The sequence below is a fragment of the Puma concolor genome, chromosome D3, assembly GCF_028749965.1.
Source record: "Puma concolor isolate L17-30 chromosome D3, mPumCon1.1.hap2, whole genome shotgun sequence".
Lineage (NCBI taxonomy): Eukaryota > Metazoa > Chordata > Mammalia > Carnivora > Felidae > Puma > Puma concolor.
The window spans coordinates 29,490,912-29,516,902 of NC_141678.1; the positions used below are offsets into that span (position 1 = coordinate 29,490,912).

The window sequence follows — 25,991 nt, forward strand, 5'->3', positions numbered from 1 at the left end:
AGTAGGCACCTCACACACGGTTTGTAAATTCAATCTGTAATTATCCTAAAGCAGTATTTCTCAATGAGGTTGTGTTGTACGCTGCATTTTGGTATGTGTGTGTGGATTATCTGTGTCATATTGTCCCTGTTTCTTGTCCACTAGATGCCAGTGGCCAACTTTGTCATTGGGACGATGTAAGGACACCCTTAGGCATTTCTAAACCTGTCTGAGAGGGACAACATCGCCCTTAGTTGAGAACCACTGTTTCTGTGTTTGCTTTGATTTTGTTTTTTTTAAGTTTATTTATTTACTTTGAGAGAGAAAATTCCAAGCAGGCTCTGTGCTGTCAGTGCAGAGCCTAATGCAGGGCTTGAACTCAAGAACCGTGAGATCATGACCTGAGCTAAAATCAAGAGTTAGACACTTAACTGATTGAGCTACTCAGGTGCCCCTGATTTTTTTTTTTAAACAGTTTTATTGAGATTCATAAACCATACATGCCATCCTTTTAAAGTGTATGATTCAATGGATTTTAGCCTATTCACAGTTAGGCAACTATCACTACAATTTTAGAATATTTTTCATTACTCCCAAAAGAATCACCCCCACCCATAGTTCATCCCCCCAGGCTGAGGCAACCAAAAATCTACTTTGTCCCTGTAGATTTAGCTATTTTGTATATTTCATATAAATGGAATCATACCACATATGACCTTTTGTGTCTGGCTTCTTTCTTAGCATAATACTTTCATGTTCATCCCTGTTGTAGCATGTATCAGTACTTCATTCCTTTTATTGCCAAATATTCATTATAACGGATATAGCATGGTTTATTTACCCATTCATCAGGTGATGGACATTTGGATTGTTTCCACTTTTTGGCTGTTATGAATAATGCTGCTGTGAACATTCATGTACAGGTTTTTAGGTGGATGTGTGTTTTCATTTCTTTTGAGTATTTACATAGGAGTGGAATTGCTGGGTCATATGGTAACTTTATGTTTAACCATTTGAGGAATTGCCAGACTGTTAACGCAGTGGCTGTATCATTTACATTCCTACCAGCAATGTGTAAGGGTTCTAATTCCTCCATATCCTTGCCAACGTTTGATATTGTCTGTCCTTTCAATTACAGCCATCCTAGTGGGTACAGAGTGGTATCCCATTATGGTTTTGATTTGCATTTCCCTGTTGGCTAATAATTTGAAACATCTTTTCCTGTGCTTGTTGGCCATTTATATGTATTTTTTGGAGAAATGTCTGTTCATGTTACCTTGCTCATTTTTTTTTAATGTTTATTTATTTTTGAGAGAGACAGAGACAGAGCGTGAGTGGGGGAGGGGCAGAGAGGGAGATACAGAATCCAAAGCAGGCTCCAGGCTCTGAGCTGTCAGCACAGAGCCCGACGTGGGGCTTGAATTAATGAACGGTGAGATCGTGACCTGAGCTGAGGTCAGACACTTAACCAACTGAGCCCCTACCTTGCCCATTCTTAGAATTGGGTTATTTGGGTCTGTTTGGTTTTTGTTTTTAATTCAGTTGTAATTAGCTTTTTTTTTTAAATGTTTATTTTTGAGAGAGAATGTAAGCGTGTGAGTGGGGGAGGGGCAGAGAGTAGGGGACAGAGGATCCAACGTGGGCCCCACGTTAACAGCAGCAAGCCTGATGCAGGGCTCAAACTCACGAACCGTGAGATTATGACCTTAGCCAATGTCAGACACTCAGCTAGACTGAGCCACCCAGGCACCCCTAGCTTTGGTTTTTAAAAAAAAGCAGCAATAATCAGATTTTCTTTCCTAATAAGAGCTTGTGTTATTTCCATGTGAATGACCTAGAATTGACTCCCTACCACCTAGATTGACTGTGAGATTCTCATACTTCCTACTTTATTAGCAACTCTAAGCTGTGACTGGTGCCTAGGATATCCAGAGTTGTAGAAATGTTGTCTCTTCTGTGTACAAGCTCCAGGCTGGTTCTGACTTCTGGGGTCATTGTGTTTCAGGTATGTTAAACCATTATTCTGAGAGCTGACCCATTCCTGGCCATATTCAAAAGAATAACGTAAACACTGGCATTGATGATTTTATAATCGAGAAGAGAATCTGAGTTTAGCAAACATTTGAGGCGTGGTTCTAAGGCTGCCTTGGGTCCCTGCTGTCAGGCATCTCCTGGACTAATGGAAAAGACAGATGATCAAAATGCAGCAGCTATCAGAGTGCTGCGAGGAGCCCACCAGAACAGCAAGGCTTCCTTGCTACCACTTCCCTCTGTTTTAGATAAACCCAGGCTTCTTATATGAGAACATCACTGATCTTGTGGCTTCCCAGAGTGAGTGCTGCTACCATATCCTCATGGCTCCCTACAACCTTGCCTCCCGTGCTTTTCCTGTGGTGAAGAAGGGGCACTGGCCAATGATGCCTTGGGAATACATGGTAGCTTTGTTTTTTAATTAAAAAAAAAATGTAGGGTCTTTAATGCTTGCTCCCACAGGTACTCGTGATACTATTGATATCGTCTTTACAAATGAAACGGAGTTCAAACCCTGCAGTGGGGGTAGCAGTAAAGAAATTGTGGTATATCCAGACAGCAGAATATGCTGCAGCCATTAGGAAGATCAAGGAGATAAGTGTACATGGGTGATGAGGGTAATGTTGGTGGCAGCCTGTAAAGTAAATAAAGGTGTTATGGCACTGTGCGCACAGTTCCCCAGCATGTGAGAGAGAGCCTCATGTGCCTTCACCTAAAAGAAAAGGGGCAGGAATGCCATCTACTAGGGTTCTGGCCCCAGTCCTCTGTCAGGGAGGCTAGACTAGAGGAGCTTATTTTCTTCTCTGCCTGCCCACATCCCACATTTTCTACAACAAACGCGGATTTCTGTCTCTGTGTTAGTATTGAACGTTATTTTAACAACTTTAGGGCCAGATTGTAGAAAGCAGTGTGTGTTCTTGGCTTGCCTGCCTCCGCCTGAGGGTCCCTCCTTCAACCTTGAGCTTGTCTCCTCTCCCTCCTGGGAGAAGTTAGCCACCTCTGGCCAAGCCCCCTCAGCCTCTACTGAAGCAAAAATTTAATAAATTGAACAAAGTTTTATTGCCTCGATTTTCCATTTGTTAACGGATACAGAGTGTTTGAGGGCAAAGAAAGTCTTAAAATTAGAGGTGGTTGCACAACATTATGAATTCACTAAATACTACTGAATTGTGTGTGCCAAAATAGTTAATTGTGTGTTACGTGAATTTTACTTCAATTAAAAAACGTTTTTTCCCCACTTGTAACAAAACCTACTTTCTGAAGCTAGTAGGGTGTTCGGATGTCTGTGACATAAGCACCCTTTCCTTCCTTTTTTTCCTGTTGCCCTCTGGTGATTGGTGTGGTGTTCTTGATTAAAAGTATTTGGCACTCTCCCAGGCACAATATAAAAGCTCCTTTAGTGTTAGGTTATTTTTTGTCAAGGAAGAAGGAAGATTTCCCTCAGCTCCACCCTGGCCTCCAGGAGCGTGTGTGAAGCTTTGGTTTCCTTCTTTTACCTTTTTGTTGCTACATTTGTAGTTGTAATCTCTCACCTTCCTTTCTGGATCCTTATTCACTTTATAGCCCATTTCACCGGAAATCCTCACCCTCCAGATACCTTCCTTTTTTCTACATTGCCCTTTGGGACTGAGGAGGAGCCAAGTCCTGCCTGTCTCAGGGCCCAGCCTTGGTTTGTGTTTTCTGCTCTTCTCTGCTTTCCTGTTGATTGTCCTGGAGCTTCTTCCTTCTGCTTTTCTGTAGCTGTAATGGTTGAAACCAAATGAGGGGAGCCCTGGTTTCTGACCCAGAGCCATACATAAAAAATAATTTTGCCACCAACCTCAGATTGCACTGGGGATGTTCTTAGGGAGAAGAGCATCCCTCCATGTTGGTGGGAACTGTTGAGCTCCTGTCCAAACCAAGCACAGGCTTTGTGGACCGAAGCCACCAGGGGCACTGCCCTCCATGGTCTCTGTAACATTGAGTGTGGCTCCACCCGCAAGGTGTTGTGGCCTGACAGAAATGGGAAACATCTGGATTGCAGAGTGGAAGACAATGTATAGATAGCAACATGAACAGAAGTTATGAAAGATTATATAGACAGTATGACTTCAGTTTTATAACTACTTATAAGAAATATGTATAGATGGGATGCCTGGGTGGCACAGTCAGTTAAGTGTCTGGCTCTTGCTTTCAGCCGAGGTCATGATATCACGGTTTGTGAGATCGATCCCCACATCGGGCTCCATGCTGACAATGCAGAGCCTGCTTGGGAATCTTTCTCTCCCTCCCTCTCTGCCCCTCCCCTGCTCGCTAGCCCTCTCTCTCAAAAATAAACATTAAAAAAATTAAAAAATATATATGTATAGATGTCCAGAATAAAATGTCTTTGTTTATGCTACATATGCATAGAGAACATAGCAGGGCCATGCAGCAGGGACTAACAGCTATTACCTGGGGGATGGAATGTTTAATACTTTGTTGTTGTTGCTTTTGTTATATTTCTATGAAGAATAATAATAAGGCTACTTCATTCCTGGGGTAGTGGATTGTGTTGTGAGAAGTACATAGGAGTTCGGAGGAGAGAATATTCCTTATTGAATTCAGTTCATGGATATTGTGATTTTTAAAACATTAAAAAAATTTTTTTAATGTTTATTTATTTTTGAGAGAGGGAGAGAGACAGAGTGAGAGTGGGGGAGGGGCAGAGAGAGAAGGAGACACAGAATCTGAAGCAGGCTCCAGGCTCCGAGCTCTCAGCACAGATCCCGACGCAGGGCTCGAACTCACGGATGGCGATACCATGACCTGAGCCAAAGTTGGATGCTTAACTGACTGAGCCACCCAGGTGCCCCACTGAGCATGATTTTTAAATTTAGTTATAATTCATAGGGTAGTTTGGTCATGAGAGATTGGAAAACCAGTTCTAAGATTACTTCCACTATACTTTCAGTATGATGGAATTCTGTAGTGTGGGGTCTTCATTGACAACTATAGTGTGAAAAACCCTGTGAACCAAATTGTTGGAAATGGTACAAATAACTCATTCAGAAAGCAACATTGGTGCAAAATCAGCCTACTAATTGAGCAGATTTTGTGATTCAGGCAATCAGGAAGCTTATTTTCAGAATAGCTACAAAAGAATAAATACTTGACAGTTTACAAAGGGTAAAAAGACATCGTCTGTGTTCAGAAGACCCATGAGCTTATCTCAGCTTTTGAGAGGACTCTAAACATTTTTTTTAATTATTTATTCTTGAGAGAGAGAGAGAGGATGAGCAGGGGAGGGACAGAGAGAGTGGGTGGGCTGGGGGTGGACACAGAATCCAAACCAAGCTCCAGGCTCTGAGCTGTCAGCATAGAGCCCAATGCAGGGCTCCAACCCATGAACCATGAGATCATGACCTGAGCCAAAGATGGACGCTTAACTGAGCCACCCAGGAGCCCCAACTGACAAGATTCTAGAGTAGACCCTGAAGGCATGAGAGCATAGAAAGCTCCCCTTTAACAGCACAGCTCAGCTCAACTCTGGGGGGCGGGTAGCCAGCAGGTCAGGTCTGGGCTTGGCATCATTGTGAATCTCGGGCTTTGTTAGCTTGCTGGGTGAGGCATGGGGAAAGGATGGGATGCGACTGAGGGGTCGTCACCAAAATGGACAGAAGTGGATGCGATACACAGAGCCTTTAGTTCATCCTGGAGTGAAGAAGGGACAGCATGTTCGTTAGCTCTAAACCAGGATCCACCTGTGCGCATCAAGTCAGCCATGAGTCCTGCATGTGGTGTCAGACAGTTAGCTGTGTACATGCTGTGGGGACACACCATGTGGCAGCAGTCCACGTACGTCAGGGAGTGGGAGGATTGGACTGACTTCCTCTGTGGCTGCGAGAGAGCTGTGTGGTGTCCTTATTGCATCACAGAGAACGCAGTCACAGCAGCGACACAAACTGTGACTTCTGTGGGGAAACTGAAGGAATCAGGGTCAACATTCAAGAAAGGGAAGACGTGCAATGGGGTCTTGAGATTCTTGAAGGGTTGCCCTGGAAAGGAAAGATTAGGTTTGGCCACAGGGTTAGGAGTAGGACACATGGGTAAACGGCCCCAGATGGTCTGATGCCATGTGTGGAGGAGCTTCCTCTTGGTCTTAGTTGCCACAGAATGACTTTGTGCCTTACAAAGTTGATGTCGAGAACTGTGAAGGATCTGAAGTTTTTACCCTACTTGCAAGCTAACAAGGTAGCCTGCCACGGCTTATTGGACGCTGGCAGGAGACAAAAGACTTCTTGTACAGGGACAGAGGACAATTTGTGACTCATGATACAGCAAGCCACATGAGCATCAGCACATTCTCATCAGTGCCTCTTGCCCGCAGGCCCCACAGAGGTGACGAGGATGGGCCCAGAGGTATGCCTGCACATGCAGCAAGTTGTGTTGCAGGAGAGGAAGGGTGAGTTTAGGGTCTTAGGCTGATTACTCAACTTCCACCTCACTTGTTAAGTTTCCAGATGTGGGTGATGACAGCGTCTGCCTGAGGGTGCTGTTGGGGGAAGTGAATTGGAGATAAGACAGAAAAACAGCTAGCATGTAGTAAGTCTTTGGTAAAGAGTGGTCGAATCTTATTTACATGCATGTGTGTAATGACTAGAAGCAAATGCAGAAAAGGTTTTTTTTTTTAAAGTTTATTTCGAGACAGACAGGGAGCATGAGTGGGGGAGGGGTAGAGAGAAGAGAGACAGAGAGGGGGAGAGAAAAAATGAATGAATGAATGAATTCCTAAGCAGGCTCTGCACTGTCAGCGCAGAGCCCCCAAGATCATGACCTCAGCTAAAGTTGAACGCTCAACTGACTGAGCCATCCAGATGACCCAGAAAAGGGGATTCTTAGCACGAAAGCGATACCAAAGTTATTTTTCTTTTTCCTTTTTTCTCAACCATACTGTTGATAAAATATACTTATGTAAAGGGAGAGTGGATACATGTTTGGCTTATCACCTATAGCATCTTCAGGAGAGAGAGTAAAATTTAAAATCTGTGCAGTGGGGCGCCTGGGTGGCGCAGTCGGTTAAGCGTCCGACTTCAGCCAGGTCACGATCTCGCTGTCCATGAGTTCGAGCCCCGCGTCAGGCTCTGGGCTGATGGCTCGGAGCCTGGAGCCTGCTTCCGATTCTGTGTCTCCCTCTCTCTGACCCTCCCCCGTTCATGCTCTGTCTCTCTCTGTCCCAAAAATAAATTAAAAAACGTTGAAAAAAAAAAAAAATCTGTGCAGTAATTTATGACATGTTAAAATTGTCAGAAGAAAAAAATTATCGGAAGAAATTAATTTTACATCTAAAAACTTTCCTTGACACAGCAATGTGAGCTGAAGGGAGTGCAAGGCATGCATAAAGGTGGGAATGACAGAAAAACATTAGGGTCATGCATAATAAGTTTAGGTCTGAAATGTCAAAAGTTGTGGGGCTTTAGGCCTTTATCTGGAAGGTATATGCTTCTTCTGTGTTTTAATTTTTGCACACCTTCAGCGAAAGTCCCTGGGACCAGTGGACAGTCTGTGTGTCAGCACACATTCGAGCCACTCCTTTGGTCCTCCCCAGAGCTCCAGACAAGGACAGAGTCTCAGAGAAGTTAAGGTGAGCTTAGCCACACTCCCTGGGTTGTGGTGAGAGGCTCAGCCTGTCCTGCTTCTGGTAGCAAGAGAGCTGCTTTTCTTGAGCTTTTTCCCAGGTGCCAGACTCATTGGACTGTATGTGCTCATACTTCATCATCAGTGCAGACTGCTGTTACACTCCCATTTTACAGATGTTCAAGAATGTCCCAGGCTTATCCAGCAAGGAGGAGGTAGAACCGAGGTTAATACTGCTAACTGGGACCAGCTATCTCTTGCCTCTCAGCTCCTAGCACGGCGCCCAGCACAAGGCAAGGCACAAGGCTGGTGACTAGTCTGGGGCAGTGAATGAATAAATCTGGCAGAAATCACAGGCCAAACAAAAGTTATAAAGGAAAGCTCTTTTCACTTTGCTCAAGCAGTATAAGCGAACATGATTTTTACTTAGAAAATTTAAATCTCTCCTAAAAAACAAAAGCAGTATTCTCTGAGTTCCTTCCATTTGTAATTTGTACAAATGTGTATATTTGTAACAGTGAGTTGAGCTCTCTGTCCTAGGTAGTGACTCAGGGTGGGCAGACAGGGCAAGGTCTGGGAGGGGTCTGCTACCACTTTAACTTCTGGACAGTGTTCTAGAAAAATCTGTGTTCATGAAGAAGGGATTAGGGAAGGATTTGTTAGGATAAAAATGATTTCCCAATCGTGTCTTCTCCTAACATCCTTTCCCAGGTGTGTGCAGGTCAGTCTCCTCACACAGGCATACAACCCAGACTGTTAGTTAGCATCTCCACTTTCTTCCTGACCCTGAGTCTCCAACTTCCTTACAAGCTTCCCCACAGGTTAATCTGAGAGTATATCCCGCTGTTCAGGGGGAGTTCGGAGCCCTAAACGTGGCCCCAGGCTTTCCTTAGGAAGACCCTGTGTAACCCCTTGGCCACACTGTCTGCTCCCAGCCTCTTGTCTTCCCCAGACTGCCCCTTCCAGGCCCCACCATCATAGTCTTTAGTCATATCTGTCTGGAAGTCTTCTCTCGCCCCTCAGCCTTCCCCAACTTTACCTGTCCTCCAAAGCCCCTGCCCCATGCCTCCCTTCCTTGGGCAGGATTAGAACACAGGGCAGTATAGAGACCTGGTGCAAGCCAGCCTTGCTTCCCAGCAGAGGAGCCATGTTTTGCTGGAGGATGCCCAGATGGTTTGGGGCTTGGGGGGGGGGGGCGCTGCCAATAGCATTCCTGGGCGCTCTGTGAAGCTTAGCTTTCTTTGGGTTGGGTGTGACATGGCACACCTGGATGGCACGCAGGAGAGCCAGAGTATTGGGAAAAGGCAGTAGATGAAGGGTTTGCTCAACCCTGGAGGTAGAGGGAGGGTGGGAAGAGTCTGGGGCTCTTTTTCTTGGGGCATCTCTCAGAGGCTCCTGGGCCCATCAGGGCATCCAGGCCCTGAAGTCTAGATCTTTGAGGTGTCCTGAAGTCTAGATCTTTGAGCTGTCCTAGGGACAAGGATGTGGGGCATGGTTCTGGCCATGTGTGGATAGCAACTAGGGGCAAGCTCTGTTCCCCAGAGTTCAGCTGGAGTTCCGCCACCTCTTTGAACCGTTAGCACTCAGTGTGGTCTTGGTTGGGTTGTTATATGTTCATATTGTGTGTGACTTCATATTTTCAAAAAAGATATTTGCAAAAGACATATCTGATAAAGGGCTGCTATCCGAAAATATACAAAAAATTGTTAAAACTCTATAATAAGAGTCTGATTTTCAAATGGGCAAAAAGATACCTCACCAAAGAAGATATATAGATAACAATAAGCATATGAAAAGATAGTCAACATCATATTGTCATTAGGGAATTGCAAACTAAAGTAACATGATACCATACACACCTATTAGAATGGCAAAAGTCTAAAACACTAACACTAACAAATGCTGGGGAGGATGTCTTGGTGGCTTTCATTTGTTGCTGGTGGGAATATAAAATAGTGCAGCCGCTTTGGAAGACAGTTGGAGATTGTTTTTTTAATGTTTATTATTATTTTTTTTTATGAAAGAGAAAGTGTGAGTAGGAGAGAGGCTGAGAGAGAGGGAGACACAGAATCTGAAGCAGGCTCCAGGCTCTGAGCTATCAGCACAGAGCCTGATACATGGCTCAAACCCACAAACCTCAGGATCATGACCTAAGCCAAAGTTGGACGCTTAACTGACTGAGCCACTCAGGCACCCCAGTTGGTGATTTTTTTTTAAATGTTTAGTTTGGAGACACCTGGGTGGTTAAGTCAGTTAAGTGTCCAACTTCGGCTCAGGTCATGATCTCACTCAAGGTTCGTGGGTTCAAGCCCGGTGTCAGGCTCTGTGCAGAAAGCTCAGAGCCTGGAACCTGCTTCAGATTCTGTGTCTCCCTCTCTCTCTGCCCCTCCCCCGCTCATGCTTTGTCTGTCTGTCTGTCTGTCTCTCTCTCTCAAAAATAAATAACTATTAAAAAATGTAAATGTTTAGTTTATGAGAGAGAATGAGAGCACAAGTGGGCAGAGGGGGAGGGAGGGAGGGAGGGAGAGAGAATGAGAGAATGAGAGTATATCTCAAGCAGGCTCCATGCCCAGCACGGAGCCTGCTGGAAGACTCCATCCCATGACCTGAGCCAAAATCAAGAGTTGGTTGCTTAACCGACTGAGCCACCCAGGCACCCTGACTGGTGCTTTTTAACAAAACTAAACATAGTCTTAACCTACAATCTAGGAATCATGCTGCTCAGTGTTTACCCAAAGGAGTTAGGAATGCATATCCACACAAAAACTGACACACAGGTGTGTATAGCACCTTTATTCATAATTGCTAAACTTGGAAGCAACCAAGATGTCCCTCAGTGGATGAATGGAGTAAGTGGTGATAAATCCAGAAAACAAAATATTTAGTGCTAAGAAGAATGAGCTATCGTGCCATGAAAAAACATGGCAAAACCTTAAATGAATATAACTAAATGAAATATGCTAACCTGAATGATTCCATCTATAATGTATGATACCATACCAAACCAACAAAATGCATACCAAGATTAACCTTAGTATAACTGGACTATGGATAACAATGAGCTGTCAGTGTAGGTTCATCGATTGTAACCACTCTATGGGGGATGTTGATAGTGGAGGAGGGGACATATAGGAATTCAGTACAGCTTTCCCCTGCTATCGGGAGCATTCTGGGGCACCCAGCTGGCTCATTTGGTGGAGCATGCAACCCTTGACCTCAAGGTTGTGAGTTCAAGCCCCATGTTGGGTGTAGAGATTACTTAAAAATAAGTCTTAAAACACACACACTCACAAACACACACAACTGGAGCATTCCTAGGAGACCTTTTATAAGCCAAAATGGTGTAAAGCAAAGAAGCATTTAGTTACTATTAATTTATATGGAAAAAATTGTTAGTGTTTCCAGACCCCAAAATTAACCTCTCAGGCTTGTCTGATACCTTAGGGACACGTCTTGCTAACAGATAGACAAAAGAAGTCAAGGTAAAGCACAGATGTTTACAGATACAGTTCAAAGCTCTGACGGCTTGACTCTGAGATGCTGAGTGCAGTTCCTGAAGAAGGCACTTGTCGGCGCCACCACTCTGGCTGCTCCAGGTGCAGTGCTCTCTATAAATGATTGCTGCAAAACAGATGCTGAATGCTATTTTCATTTTTTGCCTTTTTTGGTAAAAGTGAAAATCCTCTTCAGATTTCTGTCTGTTGGCTAGCAAAACAGGTACTAACATAGGTCTTTCAAGAAAGCAAAGAGGCGTCACTCAAACTTCTGGAAAGTGGGGGATACCTGTACTTCCCTCTCAGTTTTGCTGTAAACCTAAACCTACTCAAACAAACAAAGTCTATTAAGGATACAAAGAGAAAGAGACCACACGGCCAGTTGCAGACCTTTATGCAGCTTTGCGGACATCCGCTCCGGAAACACTGATTGATGGTTGCCCTGAAGGTGACAAGGCTTCAGTTGGCATACTATTTGAAATAAGTTAATTTTTCAAGTAAACAGGACAGTCCTGTCTCAGCTACAGGGGTTTGAACTGTAGCGTGTTCATTTTGATTTTTTCTCATTCCCTGCAGGACAACCCTCCATATGATAAGGGGGCCTTCAGAATCGAAATCAACTTCCCAGCAGAGTACCCATTCAAACCACCGAAGATCACATTTAAAACAAAGATCTATCACCCGAACATCGATGAAAAGGGGCAGGTCTGTCTGCCGGTAATTAGTGCTGAAAACTGGAAGCCAGCAACCAAAACCGACCAAGGTAAGGCATGCTTCTTGTGTCTTTCTCAGGTGGTGCTCTTCTGGGGATGCTGTTGTGGGGCAGGGGCCCCTCAGTCCTTTCTAATGCCATGTTTCACAGATTCCAGAGAAATCTTACCTGACCCAACTCCAGTGCATGCACAAGTGCTGCTGAGGTTCCCGCCATTCCTCATGGGCAGGGCACATCTCAGTCAAACCATTGACCTGCACAGGTATTTGAGGAGGCCCTCCTGTGCTCGCAGACCAGTGGGGACACATGTAAATAGACCAGCCCAGCATTTGCTGCCTGTGCAGTTAGGGGGTGTAGGTACTGTCTCTGGAAGTTTTCATGAAGGATTGTGGGGCTGCTTTGAGTGGGAAAGGGCGAATGGTGTTTAAGGTAACCTCATACAGCAGTTAGCACATGAACTCAGACTTGAAGGAGGGAGGGAGGTTGAAGAGGCCCTGCCAGGCTAAAAGAAGGGTGCAAATCAAAGCTACCTGGCAGACAGCACAATGCCAATGGCTCAGAGTGGGTGGTGCTGGGGGGAAGGGGCATGGTCAAGGGCTGTGTGCCCAGATAAAAGCACAAAGTTGGCTTTAGTGGACCTGGAATTCCTTGCAATTGAATGTGGCCATGTGTCCAGGTACTTCTGTATGAACATACATGTGCTAATTTTTCTGGGAAAGGTACTTGATTCATTATTATGGTTGGCCTTCCTCTTGTCCCTTGGAAGTATCTAGATTTTGTTATGGACTGTGTCTAGTTTTTATTTCTTAACTTCAGAACTTTCTTTTGAACTTTCTTCAGAACTTTCTCATATTGTTGGTACGTAGCCACCTGAACCACTATACGGTCTTTTCAGCTTAAAGGGAGTGAATGAGGGTGGAAGGCCTCAGATGGTTTTTCAGACTGTTATAGTAATTTTTCATTGGAACCCCTGGAAGATGGAGTTGAAATCCTTTTGCATGGGAAGTTGAGCCTCTCTTGTTTGAAATAATCATCATGAAAGGTGTCCATCAGGCTTTCACAGCTCAGTAGTAGAAAGGAATGGGTCTAAATGTTGAGTCTGGGTAGAGAGATCTCCAGTGGACGTGACTTTCGATCATGGATGACGTGATGTTTATAAAAGCTGATGAAGTTGTTCTTAAGTGCACATACTTGGTTTTTGTTTTTGTTTTTCTATACAAATTCCTAGCTCTGTGTTGGAAGGCTGTAGCTGCATTTGTTCTGGAATGCCTTGTCAGCCTCTCACACAACTTCAGGAGCCCAAGTTGTGTGTATCTAACACCATGCCCTGGGAGGGAAAGCCCTTCCAGGCCTGGTTGCGCCACAGCTAAAACTGCCAGGCCTCAAAGTTATAAGATCTCCTCCCTTACCTGAGAAATGGAGTGGGACCAGGGGCATTGAGGCTTGTAGGAGATACAAACACAAGTAAAAGTGCTCCACACCTCTTCAGGGACTAGCTGCTCAGGATGGGCAGATGTAGGCGCATAGCCAAAATGCTGGGCTCCCCTCCACCCCTAAATTAGATACCTGTCAGATACCTGAGATAGGCTTTTCGTTCTTTTGGTACTTGCCGGTGGGCTTTTTTAAAAATTTTTTTTTTTTTTTTTTTAACATTTGTTTATTTTTGAGAGACAGACACAGCATGAGTGGGGGAGGGGCAGAGAGAGAGAAGGAGACACAGAATCTGAAGCAGGCTGCAGGCTCTGAGCAAGCTTTCAGTACAGAGCCTGATGCGGGGCTCGAACCCACAAACTGTGAGATCAGGACCTGAGCCGAAGTCGGATGCTCAGCTGACTGAGCCACCCAGGCGCCCTTGCCGGCAGGCTTTTTAAGATAAAAATTTTGGTACAGGGTACTATTGTGTGTGAAGTGATGGGCAGACTTGCTATTTTGTTATTTGGGACAGTTAGGGTTTCTTTCTGGAAAATCGTTCTGTAGCTTGTCCTCACATACATCAGGCATGTTGTCCCTGGCACTTGCTGATATGCTTCCTTGTTTCTGCTATCTATTATTATGTTACAAACCACCTTAAAACTTCATGACTTAAAATAACAGCAATTTGGTATTTCTCATTCTGTAGATTGGCTGGGCTCAGCTGGATGGTTCTGTAGCTGGTCATCCCTGAGGTAACTCATGGCTGAGTATCTCTGTAATTCAGCATTCACAGCAACTTTACAGTACATAACTACTGCAAAAAAAAAAAAACAAAAAAAAAAAAACCCAAAACACCCAAAAAAACAAAAAAACTAGAATCAGCTGTACCTGGAATGTCCAGAATAGGCAAATCTAGAGATAGAACATAGATTAGTGTTTGTCAGGGGTGGGATGAGGGGATTAGGAAGTGACTCTTTATAAGAGTGGGTGTTTTTGGAATGATGAATATGTTCTGGAATGAAATAGTAGTGGTATTACACGGTTTTGTGTTATCTGCTGAAAACAACTTAATTTGTATACTTTTAAGATTTTTTTTTAATGTTTGTATATTTTTGAGAGAGAGAGCATGAGCAGGGGAGGGGCAGAGAGAGAGAGAGGGAGACAGAAAATCGTGGGCCTTGAACTCACGAACCTTGAGATCATAACCTGAGCCGAAATTGGATGCTCAAACAGCTGAGCCACCCAGGTGCCCCTTGATTTTTAATTAGAAAGTAGAGAAGCATTAAAAATTGAGCAAAAGTATGAGGTGCCTGAGTGGTTCAGTTGGTTAAGTGTCTGACTTCAGCTCAGGTCATGAACTCGCAGTTTCATGAGTTCCAGCTCCGTGTCGGGCTCTGTGCTGACAGCTCGGAGCCTGGAGCCTGCTTTGGATTGTGTTTCTCTCTCTCTGCCCCTTCCCCACTTCCACCCTGTCTCTTCTAAAAATAAATAAACATTTTTAAAAATTGAGCAAAAGTAGCAGGAGAAAAGTCAAGAAACAAAGCAAAACTGTATCAAACAGAGAGGTAGTAGATGTTGACAATAAAAATACCAGAAAAAAGGAATGTGAAAACAAAGTTTTGCATAGCAGTGTATCTGGTTCTAGTAGATATCTTAGCAGTAGAGCAAGGGCTTAATGTGGTAGTTGAATAAGATTTGCCATATAAATTGGAGTCTGTAACAAAGCCAGCATAATATGGATTCTGTGTGTACCAAACAATAGTGACAGAAATATATAAAGAGAAAAATAATTCCTTAATTGAATGTTTCAGTTCCCCCTGCATTATTATCTTAAATCAAGTGGATAAAATTTAGAAAGAGGACTCAGTAAATATAATAAACAGTGTAAGATTAATTAGATTTTGTAGTACATTTTGTGGAAGGCATCAGACAGCCTTTAGGGATGGGGGAATGTACCATTCACATTTTACTCTGAGAATGGAGCCCCCGGATCTCCATGAAAAGGGGGGGGGGGGAAATGTCATGGATATTGTTTACATTCCCCATTACAAAGAAACTAAGAACAAAAACAAGGAAATTTTATAGCCTTTATTCTCTGACTGTATACATTGAGAGTGGGAGGTAAAATTTGATTTTGTTCTTTAGCCCCTACATTTTGGAGGAGAAAAAAATACTCCTGAGGAGCATTTGGGTCAAAGAAGAGATTTAAAAAAAAAAAAAAAAAATAGGGCTAGACCACTTGTAAAATACAATGAATGTGCTGTTTTATGTATGAAAAATGCTGGGATGGGGCCACAGTTGTAGTTTGAAAATCTGTTGTAGCTGTCAGTTTCCTTACTATCAAAGCAAGCTAAGCTCAGCTAGACTTTATTACAGTTTAGCCAAGGAGCCAGAAATGCACCCAGAGAAACAGAGAAAGAATGAAATACTCATCAGAACAAGTAAAAAAAATTGGAAAATATTTTGACTTGATCAAATAAGCAAAAGCAAGTTCCCAGACAAGAATTAAATAGATACAGAAATCTTACAAATTAGTCATCTTTTGAAAAAACAGTCTTGGGGTGCCTGGGTGGCACAGTTGGTTAAGCATCCGACTCTTGATCTTGGCTCAGGTCATGATCCCACAGTCTGTGGGTTTAAGCCCTGCATCAAGTCCTGCGCTGATGGTGTGGAGTCTGCTTGGGATTCTGCCCCTCCCCTGCTTCTGCTCGCTTGCTCTCTCAAAATAAATAAATAAACTTAAAAAAAAAAAAAAAGAAAGAAAAAGAAAAAATAGCCTTAATAGTTAACAAAATGGTTTTTATACCAATAGATTAGGTATTAAGATGGGCTAGTTGGGGTGCCTGGGTGGCTCAGTCAGTTAAGCGTCCGACTTCGGCTCAGGTCATGATCTCACAATTCGTGAGTTCGAGCCCTGCATCGGTCTTTGTGCTGACGGCTCAGAGCCTGGAGCCTGCTTCACATTCTGTGTCTCCCTCTCTCTCTGCCCCTTCCCTGCTCATGCTGTGTCTCTCTCTGTCTCAAAAATAAATAAACATTAAAAAAAAAAAAAAAAAGATGGGCTAGTGAACAGCAGAGAGCCTGAGTATCCATCACAGAGGGTGAACAGGAAAACTTGAAAACTCATCAGTACCTCCCACAAAGTACTTATCCAGGCAAGAACCCTCTGAGGTTCCTGAAATGCTAATGAAGCATCAGTTCTGCTACAGAACTGTTTCTGATCATGGAAGAAGACGGGAAGCCACCTTGTTGACACAGTGAGTCAGATGTGGTTCAGGTTTCTAGCCTGAAGTCAAGAGCAGCAAAAGAGTATGGGGAAGTCTATGGAGCAGTCTCACAGCTGAGCATGGGGTGGAGAAATCTGGGAGCTTGCTAAATTAGGGCCTGGCCTGCAAGCTGGGGTAGCATCTGGGAGAAGCTGTGAAAGATGTCCTCAGGAAGAGGGTTTGTCCATGTGCTTGCTTCCCCTGGCTGGACAGGAGGGAGCCTTAGGTGCTTATTTTAATGTTTGTTGATGCATGCCTTCTGTTTATGGTGAGTGAAAGTGATTTTCCATTGGAGTTACTAACATTTACTTTTCCTTTATAAAATATAAATATTTTTATTTTTAAATGTGATTTAGAGAAATATATTAGATAAGTAGTCACTTAGGTTATATGTGGAAACACGGCAAATAGTGGAATACCAATGGTTGAAGTTGGGGAAATAGGAACAAAATACCTTTATCATTGTTTCTGCTGTTACACAAGAATAAAATATAGAAAGGGTAAATCTTAAATACACAGATAGAAATATACTTCCAGAGCCTGCTTTCTCTTAAGAGATATTTACAGGTGGGAGGTGATAATGCCTGCCCCTGAAGGTGGTGTGGAGATAGGGAGAAACTGCCCTAACCTACAGAGCTGTTTCCAGGCCTTTCATTCCTGCTTGATCTCCCCAGTCCACCCTTTCTGCCCACCTCCTCCATACTCAGCCTGGACCCTGTCGGCCTCGCCTGTGCCCACCATGGTCACAGGAACCCTCAATTGCCCTGTCTCACTTGGTAACACTAATAGACAGAGGTGAGGGCAGGTGGTATTTGGATGCCTGGCCAGGAGTACTTTGTGCTGTTCCCCCCACTCAGAGTGGACCTATTGGCTGGTTATGTCTTTGTACCTGACCCAGCCAGTGGTAGCAGGTAATCCATAACTTGTAATGCTAGGGTGAAGAACATGGCTCCCAGGAAAGGAATCCATGGCTTCGGTAATCCAGAGAAGAGATGCCTTTTTTGCTAGGAACATGACAGTGGGAAGAAACGTGGAACTCTGGGGGTGCCAGTCCTAATCAGGGCGGGGTGAGGAGAAGCATGTGGGAGAAGGCAAAGTGGCTGCATGCACCCCACTTCTGAGGTGAGGAGGCTTGGGGTTCCTGAGCCTTCCGTGCTTCCCCCTTGATGTCTCTTTCCCATCTTCTGTTCCCTGGTGGCCCTTCCATCCCAGGGCTAGCCTTCCAGTACATCTAGGATTTACTGTACTTTGGGAAAGCATGTGGAACCCACCCTGAGCTGTGGGATTGAGAGCATAACAGTGCTGAAGGTTACCTGCCTTCCAGCAGTTCGGGTGTCAAGTGAACCTTTCTCAGCTGCTTCAGAAGCTCCTAGTGGTCTTCCAGGATGGGCTCATTATGTATTTACATTGTGCAGACCTGTCATGCACCCTTCATTGCCATGCTTTCTCAGTACACTTTTATGGAAACTCCCCTGAACCGATTGTAGTGAGGGACACGTCACCCAATCCCTACCCTGGAGAAACTCCACTCGTGCGTGCGAGTATGTGTATGTGCATGTGAGGAGGTGTTCTTGCTAGGCCTGAGAGCTCCGCAGTTTGGGAGAAGCAGGGAGAGGGTGACTGGCTCCCCAGGGTGTCAGTTCAGGAAGGTTCCTGGAGAGGTGGAGGTGTCATCTGACCAGTTAACTGCTGTTGTATTAGCTGCTTGTGGCTCAACACCTTCTCCCAGCTACAGAGAAAAGATGGGTTGCGCCCTGGTGGTTAGAATTTTGGATAAACGGGAGGCTGCTTTCTCGTAAAAGCACATCGATGTAAATCAGTGTTGCAGTCAAAGTTTTGCCCTTTCTGAGACTGTTCTAACCAGCGGTGCCTGGTCCTTTTCTTGGCAGTAATCCAGTCCCTCATAGCACTGGTGAACGACCCCCAGCCCGAGCACCCACTTCGGGCTGACCTAGCTGAAGAATACTCTAAGGACCGTAAAAAATTCTGTAAGAACGCTGAAGAGTTTACAAAGAAATATGGGGAGAAACGACCTGTGGACTAAACTCTGCCGCGACTGATTCCAGCGAGTGTGAGCGGAGATCCCGAGCAGCGCATTCAGACACCCCGCAAAGCAGGACTCTGTGGAAAATTGACACGTTCCGCCGCCTGGCGTTTGCTTGTGGCAGTTACTAACTTTCTACAGTTTTCTTAATCAAAAGTGGTCTAGGTAACCTGTAAAGAAAGGATTAAAAATTTAAGATGTTCTAGTTCTGCTTTCTTTGTTTTAAAAATCACTGCTTCAATCTACTTTAAAAGAATGGTATTTCTTTTCTTGTCCAAATTGATCCAAAATTTTCAATTTACATTTAGCCCTTAAGGTTAAGGAAAAAAAAAAGGAAAAAAAAAAAAAAAAGGTTGCAGTTCCCTTTCTTCCCCTGCCCCTGCAACTCCCACCTTCTTGCATTCGGTTTATTTTTCACTCATTCATTTCCCCAGACTCAGGCCCATCTCCTCTGCAAAGAGAAGAGACCACTCCTGATGATTCTGGTGGCTTCTCTACTCCCACGTTGCACTGCCCTGTGTGGGAGTTGGTTCAAATTCTCCTGGCCCCAATTTATAACATCCTTTAAAAAAATTTTTAAAACAAGCAAATTACCACTCACCACCCCACCACCTCCCCCTCATCACCCCCCAAAAAAAAAAATTCCGTGAAAAGGGAGGCCCAGTTCTTATGTAAAAATCCGGCTGGTGTTACCACAATAACGTTGATTAAATGGGCAAACCCTGATGTCTGTGTGCGTGATTGAACTTTGGCCTGGCCTGATTGGGGTAACCCATGTCTGTGGTGACCCCAGGGGAGGGCCTGCCCACCAGAAGATGCTGGCACTTGTGTGAGCTGGCACTTGTGTGAGGAATTTCTCGCCAGAGAGGCTCCTGAAGCCAAAGGTTGACACTCCTCCCTGCAGCCATTGTAGAAGATGTGTCAGTGCAGGCAACAACGCCAAAGCCAGAATGTCCATGTGAAATTCCACGCTCACCTGTCACCGAGCTCCATCTGAATGTGCCACGGAGCTCCCTCTCCCAGCTCCTCAGTGCAGCGCAGCCCCACTGCGACCCTCCCTTGGCACAGTTTGACCCTTTGCGGGGTTGGAATTGGCTGGAGTTGGCGGGACTCGGCTGTAGCCAGCACCAGTGTGGGGTTGCTGGCACCCTGCTGGCCCCTTTCTTCGGAGCAGCCGGCCAGCCCAGGAACAAGACGGCCTTCCCCCTCCCTCTGGACTCACAGCCTTTGCAGAGTCAAGCTCCACTTGAAGCTCACTCAATAATATCCTTTACATGTGTTTTATATTGTTTTGACTGCCTTTTTTTGTAGAAATAAAAATTGACCTTAGAATTTATCATCAGATGAACTTGTAAGGATTTGAATGTTAATGTCTTTTCAAAGCAAGTGGGACTGCCCCTGAAATAGAGAATACCTGTCACTGACACCCAGAGGAAGCTGATGGTCTAAACACCGTGTGTCACCAACTCCTCTTTTGCCACTGGTGGCTGCCCTTCTTGGCTCTTGGGTGGCGGGGGGCGGGGGGGGGAGGGACTAGATCCTGTGGGGAAGATAAAGAAACCTGGCTTTCTGTTTTTAGCTCTCTTACTTGAGATCTTTCTGGGCCTTACAGACCTGTAAGATGGTTTTACCTGTGCAGAGGTGGGTGTGATGGGTAGGTTAGGCAGCAGAACGTTGTTTAGTTGTCCAGGTGCATGGCCCCTGCAGTGTGGCAATGAACTTGGCTTCTTCAGTCCTAGGTACGCCAGGGCAGGTTCTGGAGACTCCTGTGGGCCCAGGAAGGCAGGAGCACCGGGCCAGTGTTTCCACATCTGTCTCTTCATTAGCAGAAAGGTGATAATGGACTTTATTTCACTCACACACAGATTTGTTAATAAAATGCCAAATTCTGTCAGAAGCTATCCAAATAAGCCACCATTTGTTCTCGTTGCTTCTCTGAATCCAGAAATATTGCCATTCTTGGAAACTGTCCCATTGCTTCATATCTCTACCAGCGTAGCTTTGCCTGCCTGTCGCCCTCTCACGTCTGTGCTCAGGAGGATACCTTTGTCAAAGCTGGCAGCCCCTCAGGGACTCTCAGCCCTGGCATGGCACCCCATGGTTTGCCCTGTCAGAGGCCTGGCCTTCAGAGAGCAAGGCAGGGGATGGTCCCTCCTTCAGGCCTGGGCAGCTTGCCCCCCTCCAGACTGGCAGTCCCCAGGGCAGGCTTTGAGCATGCTGGCGGACAGCCCTGGCTGCTCCACAACCAAACAGCTGGGTCCTCTGGAGAAGGGGAGAGCTGTCGAGCAGCCACCACTGACCCGAGCCTACTCAGGAATTCACAAGCACTGGGTTCCTCCAAGTGCGCCGGGTTCCCTCCCGCTCCCTGCCAACGGCAGAGAATAGGCTTTCTAAGATGCTGCGATCCCGTTCTGCTGCCCTTAATAAAAATGCTCTCTGACACTGGTTTGGTTTTGTGGGTTTCTTCCTTACTGGGGGTGGGCAGAGCCAGGGGCCTGTGTTCTTGGAGATGGGGAAGGGGTGGCCAGGACCTAGGCTCTTCTGCCTGCTCCTCTCTCCCCATGCCCAGCTTTTCCAGAAGAGGCACACACAGGTGTGTGGTCTTTCCACGAGGGAAGCAGAAAAGGCTGAAATCCAGGCCATCGGGGCCTGTGGAAGGACCCATTGGGTGTCAGGGGAAGGGACAGTGGCCTCTGTATATGCATCACTTCAGTTCATCTGTCAGTCCCAAGAGAGTGGTATTATGTACATTTAGCAGAGGAGCAGACTGAGGCCCCTAGAGGGTGGCTGTCTTGTTCAACCTCACTGAACTAAATGAGGGTGTACCTGAGGGTGAGGCTAGGCCATTTCCTTGAATGATTCCAGCCAGAAACTTGCCTCCAAGGCCTCCTAAGTCCCCTTGGGAATTTGACACAAGCTGATACCAGACCTGCCCTGTCAGCTACATCTGCAGGTGTCCAGGAGGAACCTTCCTGGAGTGTCATTTTACCTGCAAGCAAGGAGCTAGTCCTTTCCCTTGATCATCAACAGGGTGATCAACTCTGCTGCCTCTTAAGACTTTATCCTCTGTGACTCTTAAGACAACCCCATGGACACCATTATCCCTATTTTTACAGAGGAAGAAACCGAAGTTCAGTGACGGGCAAGGACACGTGGCCTGTGTTTTTACAGTTTGGCTCCAGAGCCTGTTACATTCCATCACTCAGGTTCTTGGACCCCAGACACAGCCACAGTCCTCACCCCTTTCCCAAAACCAGAGCTCTACAGGACCTTCTCTCAACTTCCTCAACTCTGGAGCCACCATTTTCTTGCCTTCCTCACTCCTGTATTAATTGTTCAGCTCAAAATATGCATCTACTTCATCACTCCTGTGCCCACTGCAGCCTGGCTTCTGTCAGCCCCTGGCCAGCCTCCTGAGGCTTCCCTGGCAAGAGCCCCAGGACTTCCTCATTGCACAATCCACAGGCTGTCAGCCTCTCAGCCTACTCTCTTCATTTGGTAGCATCTCTGTGCCCCACTCTGCAGGGCAGCCACCTGACCCCATCAAAGGCAAAGCCAGACTGGTCTTAGTTCTTCCTGCCCCATTTGCACTGGCTCTTCCTCTTCTCCCTGCCTCCCTCACGCAGTGTGGGGCAGTGGCACCAACCAGAGGAGCAGAGCTGAAGGTGGCCTGGCTCAGGTGGTACTTGCTAAATGGCTGTTTCCTGGGTGATTGGGACATGTTTTTGCAGGAGGGCTCCTGGGGACACCATACACGCCTCAGAGGATCAGAGTGGAAAGGACTGCCCAATGGTGGATGGAGGCCCATAACCAAGGCCCAAAGAAGAAAGTCACTTCCTCCAGAGAGCGTTTTCTGAGCAGGCCTGGCTGGGTTAGGAGCCCCCCTTTGGCCCCACACTCTACTTTGTGTTCCTCCCCCCTCTCTCCCACTGCAGTCCAGCCAGCTAAGCCCATGTATGTGCCAGACTGTGAGCTCCACACAGGCTAGGCAATCTGAGCACCAGTCCTGCCTGGCCCAGAGCAGACCTTCCATACATGACTGATGGGTAGAGAACAGTAAACCCCTTGTCCAAGCCACCCAGTGCACAGCAGGTTTGACATAAGGAATACCCCATCTCCCCAGTGGGGTGCTAGTGACCAGCCCCACAGTGGGCCTGATCTGCCTGCAGCCTTCTGCCTTATCACTTTCCCACCCCTTGTGAAGTAGACCTCTGTCTCCTGGCCACAGCCTCTCTCCTCTCCACTGTTAAACCCTCATGGCCCCTAGGGCTGATCTGGGCCCTCATCTCTGATCACCCCTCTCTCCCTCTCTGGGTGACTCCACAGCTTTAGCTGTGCAGATCCCAACTCTCTCTCCTGTCCACCCATACCTCTGTCCTCAGCCTCAGAGCCACACAGCTAACTGCCTCCTCTTCTCAAAATAGCAGAACCTCCCTCAAGGGAGCTTCTGTGCCAATAGGTTGCCTTCAGGCCACCCCTACCAGCTCTGGCCAGCAGCCTGCAGGAATGTGGCCAGACCCCAGTACACTGAGGCAAGGCAATTGGAGGGGCTAAGGGATTCCACTTCACAGCTACGGAGGAAAGGGCCTGTTGCTGGAAGAATCATGGTCAAGGGAAGGTTAGAGTAGAAGATGAAGCCAGGAAAGAAAAGCGTGAAGCCACAGTCAAGGGTTAGAGATGTAGGATCCGGACAGCAGAAAGGAGGAGCAAGATCCCACCCTCACCTCTCAAAGAAAGCTGTACATCCCTCAAGGCAGCCCAGGCCAAGAGAGAGCTCTTTAGGCACCTGATTGCTTGCCTGACACTGCATGGTGAAAAAATGTACAGGCAGCTTCAAAGCCCTGCCACTCCTAGGTCTGTAAAATGAGGACATTGGTCCTTGCACATAAGCACTATTACCTGAGATTAAATGAAACAGGATCATCGTTCCATCTGCCTTTCAACACTCTAGAGCCGGGCAGGGCAGGACTGTGCTCCCAAGAACTCCCTACCACCTTCCCCATCTGCTCCCTGCATCTCCTTGATCCGAGACACATGAACCCCAGTGACAGGGCATGCACACATCACCAGGTCCAGTGAAGAGTCCAGGATCCCATTTCCACAGACTGTTCCTCTTGGAGAATATTAAACAGGCTTGCAGGACCTCCTTTTATTTGCCCCTAGGATGGCAAAGGACTGCTTGTTGAGAACAAGTGACTTTTTAAGAGAGAGCACGCGTGCACACACTTGAGAGCAGGAGAGGGGCAGAGAGAGAGAGAGAGAGAATCTTAAGCAGGCTCCCACGCTAGGTGTTAACTTGGAGCTCAATCTTACAACCCTGAGATCATGACCTTAGCTGAAATGAAGAGTCAGATGCTTAACTGAGCCATCCAGGTGCCTGGAACAGGTGACTTTTTAAATAAAATTTGAGATTATAGTATCTCCCAAAAAGTAGGCAAGGAGTGAGACATTCTTCTCCCAAACCCCTTCCTCCCAAAATGTGGAGTATGTTTTGCATATCTACTCTGGAATAATGACCTGGTTTGGGCCCTGAGTTGCTTTTGCCTTAAGTGTCTGCAAACGTTTTCTGGGCACAGTTTATAAACCATCCAAGTTTACAAGACAAATATTTTATTAATACAGCGATCTCTACTACATCTGGACAAGGAAGATGCTAACTTACATGACAACTTGAAGGGCACCAAATGCTTGGCAGGCCCCAGGCCCAGATGTCATCTGTAGCCAAGATGGGTTGCCAAAGCTCTGGCCACCATTCTGAGCCATGAGGACATGGACACAGATGTGACAGGGTCCTGCCCAGGGAAGTATGTTACTGGACCCCGGCTCTCAGCCTGGTTCCAGGATGTCCCGGGGCTTGACACTGGCCCCCTTTTTGTGTACTAATGGGTGTTTATGTTTGGCTGGCTATCAGGGTCATGGCCGGGAGCGCTCCAGGAAGGTTTTCAGAGTGGCTTCCCCAGGCCTCTTGGAACCTAGGTCGTGGAGAGCGCAGAGCTGTACTCCGTCCTGTGCAAGCTGGGCCCGCAGTGTGGGTGCGGTGAGGACACGCAGCTCATGCAGCCGCTCCCATGAGCAGGAAAAGGCATCGGGACCCTTACCACAGCCGCCGGCAGGAGGCACACTGGGGTAGCCAGGGTGTGCCATCAGCTCAGCTGTCAGGGTATGGCCCGTGGGTATGCCTTCCAGGGCCCGTGCTAGTGCTCCTGATACGCGATGAACAGACATGTGCCGGCCGCAGGTGCTCAGGCCCACGAAGGCATCCGTCCACCTGTGGATGTCGGGGCATCAGGGGCAGGCAGGGTGCAGCAGGACTGTGTGATGGGCAGGGCTAGGCCTGTGACTGGACAGATCTGGGACGGGGGCAACGTAAGTCGACGCCTGACCGCCTTTAACGATGAGGAACGGACATAGCTGTCAGGTGAACTGCCGGCCGGGCTCACTAGGATACGGGATAGGGGGCTCACCATAGGCCGTAGCGGGAGAAGGGGGCCACGGCGGCCAGGGCGTCGCGCTCCACCGAGCAGGCGAAGGCACGCGCGGGGGCCTCGAGCCACGCGCGGTCGCCCACCCCACGTTCCACCGGCAGCCTTGTGAAGCGCACCCCATTGGCCTGCAGCACCTCTGCGAACACCTGGCACACGCCTGCGGGCGGGGTGGAGTCAGGAAGTAGCACCTCCTACTACCTGGGACCACCTCTCACCCGCAGCCCCCTTCCAAGGAACAATGCCCTCCACCTGGGAGCACGTGCACGTGCTGGTGCCCGTCCACGTGAGTGGGGTCCCCGCCCAGTAATTCTCGGAAGCGTATCAGCTGGGCCTCCAGCTCTTCCCGCACCTGGAGAGAGAGGATGACAGGCACCTTGAACGTCCCGGAGCAGCTACCAAGGAGGGTTCCCTCCAGGTGCCTCCGTGTGACTGCTCGTTTGAACTAGGGAAACATCCATCGCCAGCTCCTGCCACTAATGGCTTCACGGTACCCTCAGGGCGGAGCCTTGGGGATCCTTTCGAGCATCTTCCTGCAGCCGCACCTCCGCACCTGGGGCAAAGCTACGCCTCCGGTCGCCACCGCCTCCCGGAATCCCATCTTGCCGAGGAAGAAGCCTTCGGGGCTGAGCAGCGACGAGTCGCCTAGGCGGGCCGGGCCCACGGGGCGGCCCTCGGACAGGTTGGCGTGAAGGCCCGTAGGGATTTTGTGCCTGCAGGCGGAGCGCGAGCGGGAGAACTGGCTGCCGCGGGGCGGCGGCTTCCGAAGCCAGCCCCGACCCTGGAGGGGTCCGCCACTCACCTGCGGGACAGATCCGCCGCGCTCTCCGCAGCTGCGCCGTTGACCAGCAGGGACACGCTGGTCACAGCCCCCGCCAGGAAGGCCTCTACGATGCCCTCATCGCGCCGCGGGCAGTAACCAAAGTCGTCTGCGGTGACCACGAGGCGCACGCGCGGTCCAGCCATAGACACTTT

At 47.2% G+C, this 25,991-nt stretch overlaps 2 protein-coding genes across 7 annotated transcripts in view; one reads left to right on the top strand and one right to left on the bottom strand.

The window, feature by feature from the left end:
* The window catches only part of UBE2L3 (ubiquitin conjugating enzyme E2 L3), a 55,510-nt gene extending 35,634 nt beyond the window's left edge, over positions 1 to 19,876 (top strand). For 3 of the 4 annotated variants that reach the window (XM_025933669.2, XM_086682352.1, XM_086682351.1), the window contains 2 exons: positions 11,676 to 11,862; positions 18,380 to 19,876. In XM_025933669.2, the coding sequence (XP_025789454.1) occupies positions 11,676 to 11,862; positions 18,380 to 18,534 (342 nt within the window). In that variant the 3' untranslated portion in view covers positions 18,535 to 19,876. Of the gene's footprint in view, positions 1 to 2,378; positions 2,415 to 11,675; positions 11,863 to 18,379 lie in introns of those variants that run through there. The other variant, XM_086682353.1, reaches the window with a different exon arrangement.
* Positions 19,877 to 24,127: 4,251 nt separating this feature from the next.
* Positions 24,128 to 25,982, bottom strand: YDJC (YdjC chitooligosaccharide deacetylase homolog). Of its 3 annotated transcripts, XM_025933501.2 has the most exons (5): positions 25,819 to 25,982; positions 25,570 to 25,729; positions 25,269 to 25,368; positions 24,999 to 25,176; positions 24,128 to 24,802 (listed from the first exon to the last, which is right to left on the bottom strand). In XM_025933501.2, exons 1-5 carry the CDS (start codon positions 25,980 to 25,982, stop codon positions 24,448 to 24,450), a joined length of 957 nt encoding a protein of 318 aa, XP_025789286.1. In that variant the 3' UTR covers positions 24,128 to 24,447. The 3 variants fall into 3 exon arrangements, with proteins under 3 accessions (XP_025789286.1, XP_086538471.1, XP_086538472.1); XM_086682345.1 differs by lacking the exon at positions 24,999 to 25,176 and having other exon boundaries at positions 25,235 to 25,368; XM_086682346.1 differs by lacking the exon at positions 24,999 to 25,176 and having other exon boundaries at positions 24,664 to 24,802.
* Between the last annotated feature and the right edge of the window lie 9 nt (positions 25,983 to 25,991).

Excerpts from the sequence above, each read along its gene's own strand:
- YDJC (XM_025933501.2), bottom strand. The coding sequence starts at position 25,982 with ATGGCTGGACCGCGCGTGCGCCTCGTGGTCACCGCAGACGACTTTGGT. Across the intron at positions 25,730-25,818 it reads GCGGCGGATCTGTCCCGCAG|GCACAAAATCCCTACGGGCC; the intron begins GTGAGTGGCGGA and ends CTCCGCCTGCAG. Across the intron at positions 25,369-25,569 it reads GAGGCGTAGCTTTGCCCCAG|GTGCGGGAAGAGCTGGAGGC; the intron begins GTGCGGAGGTGC and ends CTCTCTCTCCAG.